Genomic DNA, 14,074 nt, shown 5'->3' with positions numbered 1-14,074 from the left:
GGCCCCGCCCACTCTAACAGACTCCCCGCCCCCTACCTCCATCAGTCTGAGCGGTGACAGGAGTCGGGGGTGTTCGGAGGGGAAACGGTTGAACGTGAGCTCTGGTAGTTCTGCTGCTGTGCCTGCATCATCCTACATGAGTCAGTGTTAGCACAGAGACACCCCCCTGTCCCCCCCTGTCCCCGTCACGTCTTCATGTCCCCTCCTGGTCCGTGTGTACAGAGAGCATCACTTTCCTGCGTATTTATTTTAAGGTTGAACAGCTTCCTGTCTGCTCGTGAAGGGGTGTAAACCTGGGACAAAGTCCTGCTAATAAAAAACCGTTGATTGAACCAAACCGGGCTAAAGTAACCCTGATCTATGAAACCCTTCTGGTACTGGTCCAGTCTCAGACCAGGTGAGTTAGTCCACACACACGGCTTGATGGAGCTCCTCTGGTCCAGCATGGCACATGATGTCTGTCCTTGTTTCCTGTTCCTGGGCCTCAGTTTGTCTCTTCCTGTGGGGTGGGGGTGGGGCTTGGGGGGGGGACACTGCTGGTTAGAGCTGTGTAAAGTGCACTTAGACATTTTCAGAATGTTTTTCTTTGGGCCACAGGCTGCCATGATTGTTTGGAGCGTTTCATTTCCTCTGTCTTCCTGTGTTGATTCTGAATAAAAACAGTGTTTGTATATCAGAGTGCAGTTGGGGGGTCTGGGCAGACAGGACAGGACTGGACTGGGAACACCTCAGAGTCCCCACGAGGAGCTGCAGAGATCTCTGTTGACCCGACTACAGAGGAGCGGTAGATGTAGAAGTCTAACAAAATAAAGTCTGGATGTATTTAAAGCTTTAGACTGTGCAGTAATTCTACAGGTGAACCAGGTGGAACAGGTAGAGACTTCCTGTGAAGGGATTACTTCATCCCACAGACTGGATTAAAAACCTCACTGATATTAACGTACATTAAAAAGCTCAAAATATTTGACAAACAACAAATTTAAGTTTTTACATTGTTTATTAGGAGGAACTACTTTTTGGGGCGTAGGAATACCTTCTGAGGATGTCCCACCTGCCCTCAGGGACCACCCATGGAAATCTGCAGGTCCTGATGGTATCAGGTCCAGACTCCTGAAGACYTGCTCAGACCAGCAGATTGGACACGTGTCCAACCTGAGCCTGAAGCTGGACATGCTGTCCTGACTGTGGAAGACTTCCTGTTTGGTACCTGTCTCCATGTGTGTCCTCACTGCCTCGGTTTCTTGTGTCGTTTTTGTCTTCCTTTCTCTCATGTCCTTTTTGTGTCCCTGTCTCCTCTTGTGTTCTTGTCTCCATGTCCTTTGTGTCTCCATCAATTCTTATGTGTCCTTATTGTCCCTGTCATGTCCTTATTGTCCCTGTCGTCCTTATTGTCCCTGTCATGTCCTTATTGTCCCTGTCATGTCCTTATTGTCCCTGTCATGTCCTTATTGTCCCTGTCATGTCCTTATTGTCTGCCTTGTCTTTTTGTCCCATCACTTCTTATTTGTCCTTCTTGTCTCCATGTCTCAGCTGTCCTGTCATGTCCGTGGTCATAAAGTGTCTCTTCACTTTAACTGCATCAATAAACAGCAGCAGTCCTTCAGCGTTCTGTCTTTGTAAAAAGGCAGATTTTTATGGTTCTAAATGAGACCTGTTCTGGACCTGATCCAGGTTCTGAAACCTCTGGTTGTTTTTAATAAATGAAGTAAAAAAACATCAAGATTTCAACATTTCAGCATTTTATTAAACCAATGGTGAAACAAAAGTTTTTTTCATATTGCTGAACCTGTAGTTTTCTTAAAAATCCAGCAGGTGGCAGTACTTGTCCACAGAAAAACAGATCCTTTTAGTCCAGTTTGCCTGTTGGCAAAATTTCAGAAATAGCACAAAATCAAATTTCATTGATTTATTTAAAAGGACAATCAATATTCTGTGAATATAAATGTGCTTGAATTAGCACAACAGTTAAATTTCATCGATAGTCCTGAGCAGATAAAAAGGTAACGATTCATAAAACAAGTGCACAAAACAGACAAAATTCAACAGTCCAACAAACACAAACTCCTCAGTCTACAAGGTACACAGTTAAATTATGTTAAAGGAGAATGACTGTATTTTTTTAGCCAAACTTTAAGTTTCTTTTAAAAAATGGAATAACTTGGAGATAGTTAAGTGTTCCTCTGATAGACGTCACCTTTTGACAAAACTCAGTTCTCTGCTTTGCAACAACACAGTCCCCTTAAGTTTGAGACACAGTATTCATTCTGGATGTATATTTGTGAATAAAATCATTTAAAGGTAGAGGAGCTCGTCCATTTAAGACCCTACAAACAACTTAAATCACTGAATCTTTGATGATTTTCAAAGTCCATGATCTTGTATTTATCAATGATTTTACAGTAATGAACATGATAAGGTTGTCTGTCAAGAACTTTGTCTTTTTTAAGAGAGACCTGGTGGATTTTAACACATTTGCTGTTGTCTGGGACCAAGTTCTAAGACRATAAGAAATATGAGAAAAGATCATTGGATCGTGAGATCGGGAGTATTGTTTTTAAGGTTTGACCTGAACTTGTTTCATGTTGACCAACATCAACTTCATGAAGTCTACTGCAGAGAAACGACTGACAACCTTAAACACAACTTTATTTAATTTTGTTTGATAATAAAAACTAATCTAATAAGTTTGGTCCAAAAGAAGAGGTGTCCTGATCCTGGTAGGTTTTCTGAGTCTGGATAGAAGGCTTCAGTCATCGTCTCGCAGGATCCGGACCTCGTTGGATAAATTACAGAGCCGCTGTTTGAGTTTGCGTTGAAAGGATTCATAGTGGCTCTCCAGTTTTTTGAACTTGTTCGTCATGACGTCCACGCAGTGCTCGATCTGATTGACTTTGTTCTCCAGGTCTTTGGCATCTACAGCGGCCATCAGAGACTCATCTATGAGGTTGTCCTTCATCAGGATAGACCTGCCCTTCTCCTCCAGGGCATACTTAGCATCAGGGTACTCGATCAGTACCTCCATCAGATCGTCCTTGGAGAGAGCAAACAGRTCGGAGTAGCCAACACTACGGATGTTGGCCGTCCTTCGGTTTCCCGCCTTGCTGCCTTTGATCCCCAGGATGCTGATCTCTCCAAAATAAGCACCGTCGCTGAGCACCACAAACTGCGTGATCCCGTCATCTGCCACCACGGCCAGCTTTCCTCCTTTGATGATGTACATCTCCCTGCCRATGTCACCTTTTTTACAAATGTAGTCCCCGGGACTGAAGACCTGAGGCTGCAGCTTCAGGACCAGCTCCACAAGCAGACCCGCCTCGCAGTCCTGAAAGATGCGTACTTTCCTCAGTGTCTCCAGGTGTACATTGATGGCTATCTCTGCCTTCAGCTTGTCGGGCAGGTTCTTCAACACCTGCTTCTCATCGCAGTTCTTCCCCTCAGTCCACAAGTAGTCGAACCACTTCACCACCCGGAGCTCCAGGTCCTTGGTGACCTTCCGGAACTGCATGTACTGCTTAATGGAGTCGATCTTTGCCTGGAACTCAACGCGTGCGGCACTCATGTTGGAGATCATGGCACCAACGTTTCCTACAATCGTTGCAAAGATCAGGACTCCAGTCAGGAAGTCGGCTACAACAAAAAAGTACTCTATGTCCCTGACTGGAGGTGGGGTCTCACCAATCGTGGTCAAGGTGAGCGTGGACCACCAGAAGCAATAGATGTACTGCCTGAACAGGGCAGCGTTCACAGGTTTTTTGATGTCCGGATAAACCCACGTATCCGAGCCGCAGCCGAGCACCTTGGAGATGGCAAAGTACAGGCAGGCGTTCCAGTGGATGATGATGATGATGTACAGGACGAGGTTAGCAATCCGAAAAATGTTTGGAAAGTTGGTTCTCGTTTCAGTTCGATCAAAGAACTCAAAGAGCCGTGCCAGCCTGAGGAGACGGTTGAATCTCCACTCAGGGTTGTTGATTCCAATTTTAAGGAACACAATGTCTGTAGGAACAACGGACAAGATGTCGAGTTTAAACTGACGAGTCTTCATGTAGGCCTCTTTCAGGACCTTTGCATCCTTTACCAGCAGGCCTTGTTCCAGAAACCCTGTTGAAACATTAAAATATTATAAACATTTAAAAGTATTATATAGTTCAGGTAAAGATGGGGCTTTGAAGTGTAAAATATAAATAATGAATTGAAAAATCACATACCATATTTTATTAACAACTAAAATAAAATATCAAAAGTTAATCTCCAGGTCACAAAACCTCCCAAACTGGTCTCATCTGTCCCTCTAAAACCCCCCAACAACTGGTATCTTCATCTCCTCTAAAATCTCTAACAGGTCTCAGTCCCTCTAAAACCTCTAGAACTGGCCTCTTTGATTCCTCCAGATAATCTGGGTTTCTAAGCTTCACAAATCACTGATTTCTGTTTTATTTACATTTTCATAACATCTGAGCTATTTATTTCTAAATAGGGGTGGGTTTATAAACAAGAAGGGACGAATTGGGCACTTACCTGTCCTGGCTCGAACAAATATGTCTGCGCAGTACATGAGGTCTGAGCTGTAGTCCAGAACCATCCACAGAGTTAAGTATGTGGACTGCAGTTCATTAAAACAAGATCTACATGAAGGTAAACCATGATCCAGGTTAGATTATAACTGAGATTTATGTGGAATATTAAACAATGTTAATCCTGACCTCGCCACCAGAAAGTTCAGGTTGTAAAACACAAAGACTGATATGGTGTAGAGCCAGAAGTAGTACAGATCTGTGGCAGGATCCATGATCCAGACCTCCTTCCTGAAGGAGGACACAATTGTTAGGATTGTTGTTCCTTGTCTAAATTACACTATGTGTTTTCTTCACCACTACAGACTGGAGCAACACCCTCATTATTTCAGATCAGGCTCCAATTTGTTGATAACAAGACTCTGAGATACTTGAAACTCCGGCAGAGACCTCTAGCCCCGACCTGGAGGAAGCAGTCCAATCTTACATTTAGAGGAACCACTTCGCAGCTTGAAGACTCCAACAGAACCACATCATCTGCAAAGAGATGGAACCCTGAGATTCCAAAACCTGACCTCTACGCTCTAGGCCTTTGAGATCACAACAGTGAAGACTTCAAACAGAATCAGAGAAACAGGACAATCCTGGTGGAGTCCAACTTTGTGCTGAGGATGCAGACTCTGCTTTAGTTCCCACAACATGGTCATAAGTCTTCTCCATGTCCACAAAACTCATGTCGACTGGAGAGTCATACTCATGACCCCTTTAGCAGCTCCTCAAGGCTGAAGATCTGGTCCTCTGGTTTACATTTAATGCAAACCCCACAACTTCTCCTGAATATGAAGTTCAACCATCGGTCAAGAGGCTGAGAACTGTGATCCCATGACAGTTGGAACTTCCTGGTCCCCGTTTTAAAATAAATACTACCTTGGTTTTCTGCTCCACAGGTGCCAGCCGTAAACCAGATTACAGGAACTTGTTTCCAGTAAAAGTGGCCCATTGTCTCCAGTCTCTAAGGGTCTCCAGTGTGACGGCTATGTATTGCATCTCTTCTTTTGATGGATGATGTGGTTTTGTTGGTTTCTTCGAGCCAGGACCTCCAGCAGGTACCTATGGAAAGCAGTCTGGGACCATAGTCCTCGACTGAACAGGGTTGGATTAWGAAAGTGAAGGAGTTCCAGTATCTCTGGGTCTTGATGAGTGGAACAGAACAGGACCATGGTTGGTGGACTGAGCTGCTAACTGCAGTGAGGTGGTACCAGTCTGTGGTGGTGAAGACACACTTATTGTTTGTTGAATCTTTGTTGGGCTTACGGCTCTTCTTTCTTATCATCCTTCTTGTCATCCTTCTTTCCGTCTTTTTTGTCGTCCTTCTTGTCATCTTTCTTCTCATCTTTCTTGTCATCTTTCTTTCTGAAACAGACAAACTGAAGCTAATGAGTAGGTCTTTTGTGTCATAAATGTTGAGTCTTGAACAAAAACCAGGACCAGCAGAGAAGGAGCACACCTCTGGACCCCAGATCTAGATTTATGGATAAAACCAGGTGCTAATGATGCAACCAGCTAATGGACTACCTCTGAGCTGAAATCATCACAAAACCTGAGTTGAAAATATCCAAGTCAGTTAAGAAGGAAGTGGTAAAAACACATACTCACTCAGCAGAGTACTACTGTTTCTGATCTTGAGAATGTAGAAAACAAGCGTAGTGACCAGCTAACTAGCATGCAAGCTAACATGATAAAGCTCTCTATGGTGGTAGACTTGGAGGCACCAGGTGGAATARCATTAGCTCTTGGGCCTGCCAGAAGTTTATTGCTGAATTTCTTGAGAACCTGTGGCTTGAAGGGAAACCGGGCTTGTTAGCAAAATTAGCAAAGTCTAATTTAGCAGGAGCTAATTGGCCCGCTAACGATGGTTTTCAAAGTTTGTGAAAAACACTAACCCACTAAATGAAAGCTTAGTTCTGCTGTCAGATGATTTAAGGAAATATCGATGTCTTTTTTTTTTTGTAGTGCACAAAAAGCTCAGTGGCTAATCTATTTGATCTCTTTTACCCTTCTGCTCTATCCCAGCTCTGAACAGCCCAAATCACAAGTCTAAAGAACCAGACCTAGCCTTGCATTATTGTTAGTGTTTGTTTGCAGACAAACCCATAAAAGAATCACAAACACAAGGTTCTTGTGTAAATCTTACCCGTCATTGTTGTTGGAGTTGTTCATGTTGTGTGAGGCCTTACGCCGCTGATTATCCCTGTCAGAGAAACAATAATCAGTAGTCTTGAGATTTACAACTAATGAACTTTTGATGTCAGCTTGATTCAAAATGGCTGCCACATTCTGCTGACCTTAGAAAACACAAAAATGTCTCTAATTCAAATAGTTTTACAGATATTGAGCAAAGTTTTGTTGTGGTTTCAGCTGAGAGTCATCAAATTGATGAATATTTCAATACAGACTTATTATTTTCAGATTTTACATGTCTAAATCTTGACAGCTTGTTGAAAGTAGGCAATTACAAGCTGGTTTGGTAAGTGTTGGTTTAAAAAAACTCAATTTATATTTGTCTAGAATGATGCCAAAGGGAATTTCAGCCCCTGTTTTGGATGACTTGTCCCAGACTAAAACTTCAGATTATGTTTTCAGAGCTAGGTATGAGATGTTTTGTTAATTTATTATTGTGATTTAAGAACACAGACTTTCAGGCTCAGTTTGGACATCTGAATGTTCCTGATGGAAACTAAAGGAGTCAGAGAAACTGAATCAAAGGACCATGAAAGAGAYATAATTATCTTAAATGAGCATTTATTCTGTTGGATGAGCTTGTAGCTCCTATATATATATTTTTTTTTTCCAATGAATCTTTTTGGAGATTCATCAGCTAAAGAAATTACTTAATTATGACTCCAGTTTCTCATCCAGTGGCACAACTCTATGTCTGACATCTCACAGCAGTTGAATGTCCCAGGTTGAGGACTCACCTGCTCCCCATGCTGCTGGCTGTCCTGGTCCAGACTCTCCTGGACTGGTGCTGCTGCTCTCTGAGTAACCCACACACCTTTGGTCAAAGGACCATCAGCAGACCAGAGAGGTTAAACTGAACAGTCCTGAGCTCCTGATGTGGGTCTCACCTGGACAGAAGTCCAATCCCAAATAAAGACATTGATTCTTAGTGTCCATCACTGTGAGACAGGACAAGGGACAGTTAGACCAGAATTGTTGTTCATTTCATTTAGTTCTGAACGAGTCCTTGTTCARTCCTAAACAAGTCCATCAAAGGAGACCTGGGCCTTTCAGTCCATCACAGCTACCTGTAACATTTGTCARTATTTAACTTGCAACTTTTTTTTCTGCTTGGCCTTCAGAGGAGTCGGACACTTTTTGTTCTCTCTCCCGAACCTGTCCCTCCTTCCCAGCTTTGCAGCTGGGTCAAGTCTTTCATCCTATCATCCGAAAACAAAAGGAATTCTGGATTTGGTCAACTGGTCTCTGAACACAATCGACACTTTTTTCCACACTGAGATTGGAGCGTGGGGAGTGCAACTGTCCCAGTGGAACGGTGGTGGCCGGGTGAGTGTCTGGTTCTTGGGGATTGAACCTCGTCTATTTGGCACCGCTTTCCATTGAAGACGTGGAAGATCTGTATATATTTGGRTTTATGATGACTGGATTCCTGCTGATTGGYTGTGGAGGAGTCCTGGTTTATCAGAAAATGAAAACGATCCTGACAGCAGTCCGGGCCTGTGAAAAGCTGTCAGGGACCTTGGATGGAATCTCCCTTAATGGAAACACACAGACTCAGATACTGGGGGATATAAATCGCAAACTGGACGTGATTCTGACGAGGATCACAGTTTAGCAGCGTGCCCGTGAGGATTGAGGCTACACCTGGGTGAAGTTTCAGACGGGAGAGGCGAGGTGGTAATGAAATTTGGAATATTGGCATTTTTCGCAACACAGAGGCGCAGTTAAGACTCAAAGCAGTGAAAACAGGCTGCTTGCCCCAAAACTATTGTTTATCTTTGAATTCCTGCAGCTGTGACCTTGGAYGCAAGCTGATAAAACCTCCCTGGAATGACACGTGAAAAGAAAGCCTTGACTCCCCACCATCCCTACCCGCTTCACCCACACTTGGATCGGTCTGAAGGCCGCGTTGGGTGGAAACAGAGACCTGAACTCTGATGATTTGTGCTTTGAGTGATAACAACTTGTTTGGACTCTGGAGGTCTTCTGATTGGTTCCAACACGGAGTTCTTCCCTGAATGTCACTGGCTCCGCTGAACCCCTCCCCTCCTTAGCTAACTGCACTGTCAAGAGTAGTTTTTTTKAGCGTATGTTTGTGTGTTTTCTGTATAAAACACAGGATCAAAGCTCTTTTTTTAAACTCACCTTCCTATTGTGTGTGTATTCTTAACTGCAAAGGTAGCGCACTAAGTTGCGAAAGACCTTGGACATTCGTTCACCCATGTTTGTCATGTGTGTGTTTCTCCGGACGGATGTTCTAAACTGCAAATTTCGTTCTGCACTGCATCTTGATGTTGTGTGTGAAGGACAATAAAAATCCTGATTCTGCAACTTAAATATTTAGTTAAAAAACTAAATATTTAGCTTGCTAACTAAAGATTTACTTTGTAAGTTAAATATTTATTGTATAAACATGACATTTATAAATCTATGAATAACATGGTGAAAATCTGACTTTGAAAAATAAACCCCTATTTTTTTTCTTATGAAAGGCTAAATAAAGCAAAAATATTGCTGGTAATTTATGACTGTGTAACTTTACAAACAGCACCCCATAACTTAGCTACTCTATTAGCTTTTAGCTTTTTCAGCTTATAACTAGCCTATTGTTGATTTTTAGCTAGCTACTTTAAGCTTATAATTGACATTTTGATATGGGTTTTTAGCTGGCCTGATCTGCCTTTAGTTAGCCTGAGGCTACTTTTAGCTTATAGTATGTTTTTTTAGTTTTAGCTTGCATTTTTCTGGGTTTGACTTTTGGTTACTTTTGGTTAATCTTTTGTTAAGTTTAGTTAGCAGTTTGCTGAATTTAGCTAGCCTTTATCAGAATCAGAAGCATTTATTGTCATTCACACACAACATCAAAGATGCAATGCAGAACGAAATTGCAGTTCAGAACATCTGTTCGGAGAAAGAAACACATAACAAACATGGGGGAATGAATGTTCACAGTCTTTCGCACAATGGTGTGCTACCTTTTGCAGCTTGGAATACACACAATAGGAAAGGTGAGTTTAAAAAAAAGATGCTCTGATCCTATGTTTACACAGACACATASGCTCAAAAAAAGCCACTCGCGTAGTAAGGCAGCTAAGGGAGGGGGTGGGGGTCAAACACATGGTATGGGGTGGGGTTCAGCGGAGCCGGTGACATTCCAGGATAGTACTCCATGTTGGAACCAGTCAAAGACATCCAGAGTCCAAAACAAGTTATCAACCAAAGCACAAATCACTAGAGTCAGTTCTCTGTCTCCACCCATCGTGGCCTTCAGAATGATCCACCCACGGGTGATATGGGTAGGGGATGGGGAGACAAACCTTTCTCTCATGTGTCATCCAGGGGAGTTTTGGAACTGCCGCCAAGGTCAGAAGCTGCAGGGATCCAAAAGACATAATTGTTTGGGACAAGCAGCCTGGATTTTTTTTTTTTTTTTGCTGTTTTAAGTCTGTAACTGCATCTCTGTGATGGTGAAAATGCCAATGTTCCAAATTTCATTACCTCCTCGCCTCTCTTTCCGTCTGAAACTTCACCCGGGTGTAATCCTACATCTCACATGCACGCTGCTGAACAGTGATTCTCGTCAGAATCACGTCCAGTTTGCGACTTATATCCCCCAACATCTGAATGTGTGCGTTACCAGTACAGGAGATTCAATCCAAGGTTCCTGACAGCTTTTCACAGGCCCAGACTGCTGTCAGGATCGCTTTCATTTTCCGATAAACCAGGACTCCTCCACAGCCGATCAGCAGGAATCCAGTCATCATAAATCCAAATATGAACAGATCTTTGACGTCTTCAATGGAAAGCAGGGCCAAACAGATGAGGTTCCACCCGCAAGAACCAGACACTCACCCGGCCACCACCGTTCCACTGGGACAGCTGTGCTCCCCTCACTCTGATCTCAGTGTGGAAAAAATTGTGTCAATTGTGTACAGAGACCAGTTGACCAAATCCATAACTCCTTTTGTTTTCAGATGATAGGATGAAAGGCTTGACACGCAAAGCAGGGAAGGAGGGACAGGTTCAGGAGAGAAAGCAAAAAGTGTCCGACTCCTCTGAACGCCAAGTTAGTCTACTAGTTCCTCTTAGCTGACATTTGTATGCTTTTAAGCCAGCATTTTGTTGCTTTTCAATTTTTGGTAAAATGTTGCTATTCTTCCTTTTTAATAGCTGTTACTTTTAGCTGCCTTTTGCTGTTTGTAGTTTTTAGCTAGTTTGTGTTTTTTTAATCCATTCTCTATTTTTTTTTGCTCACGTATTGCTTTTTCGAATTTTCRGCTAACTTTTTACTTCTTTTGTCCTCCTACTTCTCTTTAGGTTTTAGTTTGTTTTGTGTTTCTTTTAGCGTTGAYGCTACATTTTCTCAGAAAAATGAATTTCTCTGATATTTGAACCTGACTTCAGCTGTCAGTCAGTGGAAATAAATAAAAATCATGAAATGTTAGTGCTGTGGGTAAAAGTAGCTTGTTTGTGTTGCTCATTAACTCGTTAAGTTGCCTCTCCTGCACAGTTTACTCAAATCCTTTTCTCCCAGATTAAATCAGCTAAAATTAGATGTCCAGCCCAACGTGACTTGTTAAGCTGGACCTGCTCCCTGCCTCTTCCAGCAGACTGAGGAGTGTGGATTTACCTGAATATGAGTGATGAAGATGAAGTCATACCAGCTCCCAATTAGCAATTAATTCTTCTCATCCATTAGACCAGGAGGTCCCAGATCATGTTTGTCCTCTGACACAGAACCAGGATCTTCCTCTGCTGCTGGAGGAGCTGCTTGTGTTCATCCACCGACAGAGGAGGAGGGAGAGGATGAGGGAGAGGAGGAGGGAGAGGAGGAGGGAGAGGAGGAGGAGGAGCATCTAATGAAGATAACTGTCTCAGTTTCTGCTTTTCAACAGTTTGTGTTACTTTAATAAAATCTTAAACTTTGTTTTGTTCTCAGCTGTTCAAATGAAAATCTAAATCTGAAATTTTAACAAATTCCATGAGGTCCCACATGGTTCTGTGCTTGGTCCTGTTCTCTTCAGTTTGGATGCTCGAGGTCCCACAAGGTTCTGTGTTTGGTCCTGTTCTCTTCAGTTTGGATGCTCGAGGTCCCACACGGTTCTGTGTTTGGTCCTGTTCTTTTCAGTTTGGATGTTTGAGGTCCCACAAGGTTCTGTGTTTGGTCCTGTTCTCTTCAGTTTGGATGCTGTATGTCTCAAACTTAACTGAAGGAGGGAAAACTGTGTTGTTACTGTTAAACCAAGCAGGTAAAAAAGCATAAAGTCTAAAATAAAGAAAACAGAGACAAAAATAAACAGAAAACAAAAATATAAGCAAATAGCAAAACCATAAAAAATGTTAAAGATAAAAACAGAAATGTAACTTTTACTCTAGGAAAAAAGCTCACAGTGATGATGAAAAGCATAGCGAAACAGATGCTAACATGCAGGTATAGAGGAAATACAAATAGCCAAACGAGAGCTAAAAGCTAGACTGTGGCTAAGTCCTCATGGTGTGTAGCGGTCACCCCTGGTGAAACAAACATGTAAAACTGTCCTTGAGCTAAGGCCTCCAGTTAAAGCCACAACAGGTTTTCTTAAACAGTAAAGAGACATTTTCTTCTTCTTAATCAAACAAACAGAATAATTTTCTTTTATTCATAATCTTATGAATGTTTAAGAAAATTACAGACAATGTTCTCTTGTTTTAATGCAAATTATTTCTTGAAATTGAAATGTGAAACCACAGTGATTGATTATAGATATTTCTGTTGAGATACTTAACTAAACTCAGCGTTATATATTTATTTTTTGTCTGAATYGTCTTAATAAGTTTTCAGTAAATCATTTCTCTCAGCAGAGAACAGGCTGTACAGACGTCAACAACAGGCAGTGTCCTCACTAACATTTAACTAACATCTTTGGTCTAAAACTAACTGGTCAGACAGAACGTTCTGGTGCTTCCATTAGGAACCAGTGCTGGACTGTGAGCTTTTTGCCCAGTTTGGTCAAAGGGAAACCTCACAGCCTGGACCGGACGGGTCCGCATCCAGGCTGTGATAAAAGCTTGTAAACAGCTAAAAAAAAAAGGTGGCTAAAAATGATAACTAATGTGTAAACAGCACAGGACATTTAAATCAGAGCAGGTACGCTGAAACCAATTTACTGCACAGAAAAATGTAAATATCTTTTTAAGTCATAGTTGACTTTATTTAAAAGGCAAAAATAAAAGCTACAGAAGAAAGCTGACCTTAAACAAGTGTTTTAAATGTGAATGATGACTCAGCATTCTAATAACAGGTGGTTTAATAATGTAAAGTTCTTCCAACCAGGCTGTGGGTTTCTGGTTTGTCTGATCKGGTCCTGAATGATCAGGACCGACTGGAGTCTGAGGAAATCCTCTTATGAGACCATCTGAAGGAAACATCATCCACCTGCAGCTCAAAGAGGAGTGGGACAATCCTCCTGAACCTTCGGCTAATCTCAAATCTGACCCTCGGGCTGCTTCGGCTCTGAGCTCAGGCTGGGAACAAGTCAGAGGTGTTAACACTGAGATGTTGAAAACAGGNAAAACAGGTCAGTGTTAACACTGAGATGTTGAAAACAGGTCAGTGTTAACTAACAGGAGCTCCCACTTTCATCAGGACCCCCAACCTGTCAGCTGATTGTTAAAGTTTACCGTCAGCATCAAACCTGTGAAAACATGATGAGTCCCCTGAGCTGCTGAACTGTTAATGAACTGCTGAGTCAGGTGTGACTCATCATTTAAATCCATTAATTAGACCACCCCCCCCACACACACACACACGTTTGTTCTTGTGCTGAGTGAAGCCAACCCCTCCCATAAATGAACCACAGGAAAAAAAAAAGGTAAAATAAGATGAGAGGTTAGTGCTTCGTTTGTGCTGCTCTGGTTTTTTAAATATTACAGATTATTTGTAAAGGTCATTCAGGGGTCACCACCCTGCCCACTCGCTCCAAARTGAACCAAACTAGTTGAATTGTGTTGTGCTTGTTTGAGCRGTTTGTGTCGTTGAAACRGCTGTTTGTGCTGCTGTAGTTTATGAGATGTCACACGTTATAATTTGGGACGATCACGTGACTTGGCCTGACTTGTGTACGTCTGTGACAACAGGCCAGGTCACGTTGGCAGACTGGGGTGGTCCCTCTCTTTAACATGGGGGCAGGAGGGTTTRCTCTGGGGCGTCACTCTCCCTGGTAGGGTCTTCTCAGGGGTCCTGGAGAAGAGAGTCCAGTCGATGGTCAAACCTCAGGTTCTGGGGGGACAATGTGGCCGTGGGACACTGGACCAACTCTTTACCCTCACTAGGGTCCTCG

The 14,074-nt window shown here is 42.6% G+C and overlaps 1 protein-coding gene across 2 annotated transcripts; it reads right to left on the bottom strand.

Moving 5' to 3' along the window:
- Positions 1 to 1,722: 1,722 nt before the first annotated feature.
- On the bottom strand, positions 1,723 to 11,549 carry LOC106536100 (cyclic nucleotide-gated channel cone photoreceptor subunit alpha). 2 transcript variants are annotated; one of them, XM_014033276.1, is made up of 7 exons: positions 11,386 to 11,549; positions 7,493 to 7,693; positions 6,709 to 6,765; positions 5,829 to 5,927; positions 4,704 to 4,805; positions 4,519 to 4,625; positions 1,723 to 4,101 (listed from the first exon to the last, which is right to left on the bottom strand). In XM_014033276.1, the coding sequence occupies exons 2-7, from the start codon at positions 7,501 to 7,503 to the stop codon at positions 2,747 to 2,749; spliced, it is 1,731 nt and encodes a 576-aa protein (XP_013888730.1). In that variant the 5' UTR covers positions 7,504 to 7,693; positions 11,386 to 11,549; the 3' UTR covers positions 1,723 to 2,746. The 2 variants fall into 2 exon arrangements, with proteins under 2 accessions (XP_013888730.1, XP_013888729.1); XM_014033275.1 differs by having other exon boundaries at positions 7,493 to 7,642.
- Positions 11,550 to 14,074: the final 2,525 nt, after the last annotated feature.

The sequence above is a fragment of the Austrofundulus limnaeus genome, unplaced genomic scaffold (assembly GCF_001266775.1).
Source record: "Austrofundulus limnaeus strain Quisiro unplaced genomic scaffold, Austrofundulus_limnaeus-1.0 Scaffold1685, whole genome shotgun sequence".
NCBI classification, from domain to species: Eukaryota; Metazoa; Chordata; class Actinopteri; order Cyprinodontiformes; family Rivulidae; genus Austrofundulus; species Austrofundulus limnaeus.
Note: the sequence above shows the minus strand (reverse complement) of the source record. Positions and strands in the feature narration are given on the sequence as shown.